The sequence below is a fragment of the Penaeus vannamei genome, chromosome 17, assembly GCF_042767895.1.
Source record: "Penaeus vannamei isolate JL-2024 chromosome 17, ASM4276789v1, whole genome shotgun sequence".
NCBI lineage: Eukaryota > Metazoa > Arthropoda > Malacostraca > Decapoda > Penaeidae > Penaeus > Penaeus vannamei.
In genome coordinates this window covers 38123778-38133777 of record NC_091565.1, presented here as the reverse complement: position 1 = coordinate 38133777, position 10000 = coordinate 38123778, and the positions used below count along the sequence as shown (strand labels likewise).

Below are 10000 nucleotides of genomic sequence, written 5' to 3'. Positions count from 1 at the left end.
AAGAAGCACTACAATGATTATACGAAAAACGAAAGAAAAAAAATAATACCAGCATCAACACGATCATGAATTTAAGAAATCAGAAAAATATTATGAATTGAAAGCATGAGATAAAAAAATAACAATGAAAAAGAATATATAAAAAAGGCAATGGAAGCTAAAAGGAAATGGAAAAAAATGAATGATGGTTATGATGATAATGATAACAGTAACAATAATAATGATAACGATTTAAAAAATTATAGTGAGAGCACAGTATTGATAATGGTGATAATAATGATAACAATCATAATGACGTTGATAGTAATAATAGCAATAGTAGCAATATTAGTGATTATGATAATAATGATAGTAGAAATAATTATAATTGTAACATTATAAATAACATAACAATAATTATATTAATGATGATAATAGTAATAAAAATAATAACCAATAATGATAATAATAATTGATAATGAAAATAATGATAATGACATTGATAATGATAATGATAATAATCATCATCATAATAATAATCGTAACAACATTAACAATAATGATAATGATAAAGATAATAAAAGAAAATTATAGTCATAAGGAAAATGATAATAATTATTTGATATAAATGATTAAAAACAACAACACAAGCAGACACACAAACAAACAATCAAATAAACAAACGAACACACAAATAAACAAACAAATAAACACAAACAAACAAACAAGCAAACCAACAAACGCAAATAAACAAGCAAACCAATAAACACAAATAAACAAACAAACGCGAGTAAACAATAAACAAACAAACGCAAATTAAAAACAATCAAACACAAATAAACAAGTAAACAAACAAACAAGCAAAAACAAACAAGCAAACCAACAAAAATAAATAAGCAAACAAACAAAAAATAAGAAACAAACAAATAAACAAACAAACAATTAAACGCAAATAAAGAAACAAACACAAATAAACAAATAAACAAACAAACAAACGCAAATAAACAAACAAACAAACGGATAACTATCGCTCCTCTTCTTAGACAACATAAAATGTATTTTCTCTCACGCCTCATTACTCCCCTGCCCCCCCCTCACCTCCCCCCCACTCCCCATCCTTCCCCCCTTCCCCAACAATTTTTCTCTCTATCTCCTGTCTCCCTTTTTATCTTCCCTCTCTTCTTCCTCCTTTCTTCCATCTTCCATTTTTCTCCCTTTGTATTATTATCTGCCTTTCGTCTTCTTGCTCTTCTATCTCTCTTTTTCTCTTGTTTCTCTTCTTCTTGTCCCTTTTGTCTCTCCTCTCTTTTCTTTTTCTGTTTTCTCTTCGCCTTTCTTCTCGTCCTCTTCCTCCTCCTCTTTTTTTCCCGTCTTCTGCTCTTCCTCTTTCATTTTCCCTACCTCTCCTTTCATTTTCTTGATCTCTTTCTTCTCTTTCTCTTCCTTTCCTTTTGCCCTTTCCCCCTCGTCTTTCACCTCCATCACTTCCTCTTCCCTCTTCCTCCTCCCTCTTCCCTTCTCCGTCTTTTCCTCTCCTTCCCCTCCCTCTTCCTGCTTTTCATCCACTCCCCTTCCTCCTCTTCCTCCACCTCCTTTCTTCCTCTTCTTCCTCCCCCTCCTCCTCCCCTTCCCTCCTTCCCCTCCCCTTCTTTATCCTCCCTCCTTCCATTCCTCCTCTTTCCCCTCCTCTTCCTCCCTCCCCCTTTTCCTCCTCCCCTCTCCCCTTCCACTTCTTCACTCTCCTCCTCCTCCTCCTTTTTTCCCCTCCCTCCTCCTCCTTCTTTTTCCTCCACCTCCCTTCTTTTCATCCACCTCCCTTCCCCTCCTCCTCCCTCCTCCTTTCCCCCCCCTTCTTCCTCCTTCCTCCTCCTCCTTCCCTCCTCCCTCCCTCCTCCTCCTTTCCCCCCCTTCTTCCTCCTTCACTCCTCCCTCCTTCCCCCTCCTCCTCCTCCTCCCTCCTCCTCTTTCTTCTTCCTCCTCCCCCTTCTTCCTCCTCCCTCCTCCTACCTTCCCCCTTCTTCTCCTCCAGCCTCCTTCCTCCCCTTCCCCCTTCTTCCTCCTCCTCCCTCCCTCCCTTCCCCCTTCCTTCTCCTCCTCCCTTCCCCCCCCTTCTTCTTCCACTCCTCCCTCACTCCCTTCCCCTTCCTCTCCGACAACAAATACAACAATGGAGTATTTTTCCGATTGTCTTTTTCAAACGCCTTCGATGTGAGACCACGCATGACCCCCCTTCCTTCCCTCCCTCCCCCTCCCCCCTTCCCCCTAATAACCTAGTCCACCCTCATCCACTCTTTTTGAAGGTCTGCAACTGGCACCCCCTCCCTCCCCCCTCCCCCTTACCTCTCCCCTTCTTTTCTTTCCGTACCCCCCCCCCCCGTAAGAGGCTGCATGACCCCCCACCCCTGCTCCCCGATCCCACGCCACCCCTATCTGCTCACCTCCGCCATGAGTCAATCTCCGTCCCCCTCGCTTTTCCTCTTTTCCCTATCCCCCCACCGCCCACCCCCACTCCTACACCTCTACCTCCTCTTCCCCTATCCCCCCACCGCCCCTACTCCTACCCCCACTCCTACACCTCCACCTCTTCCTCTATCTACCCACCTCACACTCCAATCCCCCACTCTACTACACCTCCACCTCCTCTTCCCCGATCCCTCCACCCCCCTACTCCTATCCCACTCCTACACCCCTCCACCTCCTTTTCACTCTATCTCCCCCCCTCACACTCCAATCCCCACTCCCACACCTCACACCCCTCCTTTTCCCCCTATCCCCCCACTTCCCCCACTCCAACCCTTACTCCCAAACCCTCCACCCACCTCCTTTTCATAACTATCCCCCCATCCCCCCAATCCAACCCCCACACTCCTACCCCCCTCCTACCTCCTTCCATCCCCCCCCAAAATTTTACCCCCCCCTCTCCTACCTCAGCTTCCAACCCCTCCTCCCCCAAGTTTTACTCCCCCACCCCCCACCCCCACCCCCTTCCGACTACCCTCCCCTCCCGGCCTTTCATTTCCCATGCAAGCAAGCTCTCTCTGTGTGCATGATCCGAGCTTCCAAAAGATTGTGTGATAAGGCCGTGCATGATGCATTTCCCTCACTTCCTTGATATAGGCATGTCCACTTTCATCACCGTTCTGCCTTGGCTTGGAGACCGTGGCGCAGCTCGGGTGGTGGTCACGAGTGTGTGTACGTGTACGTGTACGTGTGTGTTTCTCTTTCTCTTTCTGTGTGTGTGTGTTTGTTTGTCAATCTGGCTGGCTGGCTGGCTCTGTCTGGCTCGCTCGTTCTTTTCCTTTTTTTGTCTTTCTCTTTATCTCTTTATCTCTCTCTTCCTTTTTTTTCTCTCTCTCTGTCTTTCTTTCTTTCTCTCTCTCTCTCTCTCTCTCTCTCTCTCTCTTTCTCTCTCTCTCCCTCTTTCTCCCCTCTCCCTCCCTTCTCTTCCTCCCTTTCCCTCTCCCTCTCCCTCCCTCCCTCCCTCCCTCCCTCTCCCTCCCTCTCCCTCTCTCTCTCCCTTTCTCTCTCTTCCTCTTTCTCTCTCTCTCTCTCTTCGTTCGCCAAGATGGATTTCCACTTTTCCCCAGGAAGAATATAATGGTTATGATGCGAGAATGGGATTGAGGAAAACCACATAGTTTCGCGAACTGGAAGCCTCATACCCACATGCACATATACACAGAACTTTCTTCGTAAGTGCACCAACTTGGGAACATGAACATGATGCGAGAGTATGATTGAGGAAAGTGGCATGGCTCCACGGATCGGAGACGCAACACACGGCATAAATTCGGCATCGTTCTGTTTGATTGGCTTTTTGTCTGTCTGTCTGTCTGTCTGTTTGTTTGTCTGTTTGTCTGTCTGCTTGTAAGTCGTTCTCTCTCAATCTTTCTCTTTCTCTCTCTCTCTCTCTCTCTCTCTCTCTCTCTCTCTCTCTCTCTCTCTCTCTCTCTCTCTCTCTCTCTGTCTATCTATCTATCTTTCTGTCTTTTTCTCTCTTTACGTTCATCAATATGTCTGGCTATCTATATTTATATGTCTATCTATATGTCGATCAGTCAGTCAGTCTATCTCATTCACCCATCGTCTATCCCTCACACACACACACACACACACACACACACACACACACACACACACACACACACAGAGAAAAGCACACACACACAAACACACACACACACAAACACCCACACACACTACTAGACGCAGTCACACACACACACAGAAAACACACACACACACACACACACACACACACACACAGAAAAAACACCCACACACCCACGCACACTACTAGACACAGTCACACACACAGAAAAAACACACCCACCCACACACCCTACTAGACACAGTCACACAAACATACACACACACGTACATACGCACACACGCACACAGCTTTCTTCATCACTGCCAGAGGAGAGCGCCCAAGCTGACTGGCGGGCGAAGACGACACACCTGTGAAGTGAAATTTGCCAAAAAAAAAGAAAAAGAAAAAAAAGAAAAAAAAAAGCTTTCACATCAAGGGTCCATAACGATGGTGATGCTGCGAGGTGTTCGTGTGTGTTCGTGTGTGTGTGTGTGTGTGTGTGTGTGTGTTTGTGTGTGTGTGTGTGTGTATTTGTATGTGTGTGTGTGTTTGTGTGTGTGTGCGCGCGTTTGTATGTGTGTGTGTGTGTATGTGTTTGTGTATGTGTTTGTGTATTTGTATGTGTGTGTGTGTGTTTGTGTGTGTGTGTGTTTGTGTATGTGTTTGTATATTTTGTATGTGTGTGTGTGTGTGTTTGTGTGTGTGTGTGTTTGTATTTGTTTGTGTGTGTGTGGTTGTATGTGTGTGTGTGTGTGTTTGTATGTTTGTATATGTGTGTGTGTGTTTATATGTGTGTATATGTATATTTGTGTGTGTGTTTGTATGTCTGTGTATGTTTGTATATGTGTGTGTGTGTGCGTGCGTGTGTGAATTAGCTGATATGTTCACTTTCATAGCGGGAAAAGAGTGCTGCGTTTACGTGCTCTCATGTGTACATTAGTAAAAGTATACTCCACCAAATGACAAGTAACAAATACCATACAGAATAATTTTTTTTGATAAAACATTTAGACTAAAAAAAAAAAAAAAAAAAAAGAACAACATATAAACTACCAATGAACCCAAATAAACCACCATTCACCCTACCCCAAAGAAAAACATATATAAACTACCATATAAACACAAAAACACATATAAACACATATAAACACATATAAACACATATAAACACATATAAACACATATAAACACATATAAACACATATAAACACATATAAACACATATAAACACATATAAACACATATAAACATATATAAACATATATAAACATATATAAACTACCATATAAACACATATAAACTACCATATAAACACATATAAACACATATAAACTACCATATAGACTACCATATAAACACATATAAACTACCATATAAACACATATAAACACATATAAACTACCATATAGACTACCATATAAACACATATAAACTACCATATAAACACATAAAAACACATATAAACTACCATATAAACACATATAGACTACCGTATAAACACATATAAACTACCATATAAACACATATAAACTACCATATAAACACATATAAACTACCATATAAACACATATAAACTACCATATAAACACATATAAACTACCATATAAACACATATAAACTAACATATAAACACATATAAACTACCATATAAACACATATAAACCTTCACCATATAAACACATATAAACTACCATATAATACACATATAAACACTACCATATAAACCACATATAAACTACCACATAAACACATATAAACACATATAAACTACCATATAACTACCATATAAGCACATTATAAACTACCATATAAACACATATAAACTACCATAAACACATATAAACTACATACAAACACATATAAACTACCATACAATCACATATAAACTACCATATAAACACATATAAACTACCATATAAACACATATAAACTACCATATAAACACATATAAACTACCATATAAACCCATATAAACTACCATATAAACTACCATATAAACACATATAAACTACCATATAAACTACCATATAAACACATATAAACTACCATATAAACACATATAAACTACCATATAAACACATATAAACTACCATATAAACACATATAAACTACCATATAAACACATATAAACTACCATATAAACACATATAAACTACCATATAAACACATACAAACTACCATATAAACTACTATTCCCCCTACCCCCCCCTGCCCCCCCTCTATACATTCTGAACCAGCAGTAGCGCCGCGAAGAACAGCCAAGCACGAGAAACAACGACCCGCGTTCTTGTAGCATCGGATATGTGTCACTCGCCCTGTATTCTGCGGAAGGGAAAGCTCGTCTTACTTCCGTCAGGTCGGTGAAATGAAGGGAGGTCGGGCCGGGCATGGAAGCGAGGAATATTACCTTCATAGAGAGGCATAAACAATGCCCCTTCATTCGTTCTGAAAGAGCGACAAAGAGGATTACAAACGACTATCCATTCTTATCAACTATATCTCGCTCTATTTCCTTTATAACGGATATGTTTTTTTGTATAGAGAAACAATATATTTCTAAGCATACAACAGGGAAATTGGTGTCGTGAAATCAGTGCAAGTAAAGAATACAAAACAACCACCCATTCTTATCAACTACATCTTACTCTATTTCATCCACAACAAATATATTTTTGTATAGTAAAAAAAAAAAACATTTCTAAGCATATAACAGTGATATTGGTGTCATGAAATTAGCGCAAATAAAGAATACAAATACGTATTCATTCTTATCTACTACATCTAACTATATTTCATCCACAACGAATACATTTTTGTATAGAGAAAATACATTTCTAAGCATATAACAGTGAAATTGGTGTCGTGAAATCAGTGCAAGTAAAGCATACAAATAACCATCCATTCTTTTCAACTATATCTCACCCTATTTCATCCACAACAAATACATTTTTGTATAGAAAAAACAAGACATTTTTAAGCATATAAAGTGATATTGGTGTCATGAAATCAGTGCAAATAAAGATTACAAAATAACCATCCATACTTATCAACTACATATCACCCTATTTCATCCACAACAAATACATTTTCGCATAGAAAAACAACAACACATCTCTAAGCATATAACAGTGATATTGGTGTCATGAAATCAGTGCAAATAGACCATACAAACAACCATCCACTCTTATCAACTACATCTCACTCTATTTCATCCACAACAAATACATTTTCTATATTTCTAAGCATATAACAGTGATATTGGTGTCATGAAATCAGTGCAAATAAAGAATATAAATAAATCGTGAAATCAGTGCAAATAGAGCATACAATCATACAATTCTTAACAACTACATCTCACTCTATTTCATCCACAACAAATTCCCTTTTTAGTATAGAGAAACAACATTTCATCCACAACAAATACATTTTCGCATAGAAAAAACAACACATCTCTAAGCATATAACAGTGATATTGGTGTCGTGAAATCAGTGCAAATAAAGAATATAAATAAATAAAGCATACAAACAACCATCCATTCTTATCACCTACATCTCACTTTATTTCATCCACAACAAATACATTTTCGCCTAGAAAAACAACAACACATCTCTAAGCATATAACAGTGATATTGATGTCGTGAAATCAGTGCAAATAAAGCATACAGACAACCATCCATTCTTATCATCTACACTCTATTTCATCCACAACAACACATCTCTATCTCACCCTATTTCATCCACAACAAATACATTTTCGCATAGAAAAAACAACAACAACACATCTCTAAGCATATAACAGTGATATTGGTGTCATGAAATCAGTGCAAATAGACCGAGCGACGACGGCTGACTGCCAGGAGAGTGTGAGGCGGAGAAGGTAGCGTCATTGTTAGTGAAAGGGAGAACTCTCCGCTTCGCCATATATGCCGCCCCGGTGTACCGTCGCAGCAAGGGGGGTTTGTTCTAGCGTCTTGTTCTTCTGTTCTCTCTGTTCTGGCGTCTTGTTCTTCTGTTCTGGCGTCTCGTTCTTCTGTTCTCTCTGTTCTGGCGTCTCGTTATTTTGTTCTTCTGGTCTGTTCTAGCGTCTCGTTCTTCTGTTCTCTCTGTTCTAGCGTCTCGTTCTTCTGTTCTCTCTGTTCTGGCGTCTTGTTCTTCTGTTCTCTCTGTTCTAGCGTCTCGTTCTTCTGTTCTCTCTGTTCTGGCGTCTTGTTCTTCTCTTCTTCTGTTCTGGCGTCTCGTTATTTTGTTTTTTTCTGTTCTGTTCTAGCGTGTTGTTCTTTTGTTTTTCTGTTCTGGCGTCTTGTTCTTCTCTTCTTCTGTTCTATCATCTCGTTCTTTTGTTCTTCCCGATTCTAGCGTCTTGTTCTTCTCTTCTTCTGTTCTATCATTTCGTTCTTTTGTTCTTCCCGATTCTTTCTTGTTGGAGTGTCTTAATCTTCTGATATTTCTCTTTTTTTAACGTCTTCAGTTTTTTCTCTCCTTTCCTTTCTTAGCGTCTCGTTCACCAGTTCTTTCCTGTTTAAGTGTCTCTCGTTCTCCGGTTCTTCCCTGCTTTAGCAATTCATCCTTCTACCCTCCCCTTGTTCTTCAATTCCACCCTGTTCTAGCGCCACCTCCCCCCTCTTGTTCTTCAATTCCACCCTGTTCTAGCGCCACACTCTTTTACCCCCCCCAACCACCTTGTTCTTCAGTTCTACCCTCTTCCAGTGCCACACTCCCCCCCTCTCTTGTTCTTCAATTCTACCCTGTTCTAGTTCTACCCCCACCCCCTCCCTTGTTCTTCAATTCTACCCTGTTCTCGGTGGACGGAGAACGGAGCTGTTCTACCCTGAACATGGTTCTTTTCTCACGGTGAATAGCTTGGCTTAAGATATAAGTTACTAATGAGAAGTAAAAGGAGAAAATGTAGGTTATGTTTCGTGTTGTAGAGACTCCATCTGGGCGTGGGTGGTGTGGGCGTGTGGGCCAGGGGTCTGTGTAGGTGTTTATGTGTGTGTGTGTTTGTGTGTGTGTGTGTGTGTTTGTCTGTGTGTGTGTGTGTGTCTCTGTGTGTGTGTGTGTATGTGTGTGTGTATGTGTTTGTGTGCGTGTGTTTGTGTTTATGTGATTGTGTGTGTGATTGTCTGCGTGTGTTTATGTTTATCTGTGTGTGTGTGTGTGTGTTTCTGTGTGTGTGTGTGTGTGTGTGTTTCTGTGTGTGTGTGAATAAAAAATGTATAAATAAATAGAGATCGATTAGGCAGACCCAGCTGAATAACTGAGTGAATTGTCAGTATATCTATAAATTCATATGCGTGTGTTGTATGTACATATATATATATATATATATATATATATATATATATATATATATATATATATATATATATATATATATATATATATATATGTATGTATGTATGTATGTATGTATGTATATTTAACTATATATACATCAGATTTAGGGAGAAAGGGGAGGATAGAGGAGAAGAGAGGAGGTGAGAGGAAGGAGCAAAAGGGAAGCAGAGGCACGAGAAGGGAAGTAGAGAGAGGAAGTGATTAGATAGATAGGAGGAGGGGGGATGAAGGAGGGAGGAGGGAGGAAGGGAGGGGAAGTTAGATAGAGGGAGAAAGGAGGAGGGGAACCAGAGCGAGGAGGAAGTTAGATGAAGGGAGAAAAGGGAGGTAGAGGGGTGGAGGAGGGAGCCAGAAGGGAGGAGGGAGTTAGATAGAAGGGAGAAGGGAGGGTAGAATGAGGGAGGAGGGGTTAGATAAAGGAGGAGAAAAGGAGGGAACCAGAAAAGGGAGGGAAGGAGTTCAAGGTAGAGGAGGAGAAAGGGTTTAGATAGAGGGAGGAGGAGGAGGTAGAAGGGGTGAGGAGGAGAGAGAGGCCAGAGGGAGGGAGGAGGAGGGAGTTAAAGGGAGGAGGAATTAGAGGGAGAAGGGAG

At 40.6% G+C, this 10000-nt stretch overlaps 1 protein-coding gene across 1 annotated transcript in view; it reads right to left on the bottom strand.

Annotated features, from left to right (window-relative positions):
- The window catches only part of LOC138864677 (uncharacterized), a 25094-nt gene that overhangs the window by 13132 nt on the left and 1962 nt on the right, over window positions 1–10000 (bottom strand). The window contains exons 2-3 of the mRNA XM_070132540.1: window positions 6029–6092; window positions 5377–5482 (exon numbers count right to left, since the gene is read on the bottom strand). Coding sequence (XP_069988641.1) covers window positions 5377–5482; window positions 6029–6092 — 170 coding nt within the window. The remainder of the gene's footprint in view (window positions 1–5376; window positions 5483–6028; window positions 6093–10000) is intronic.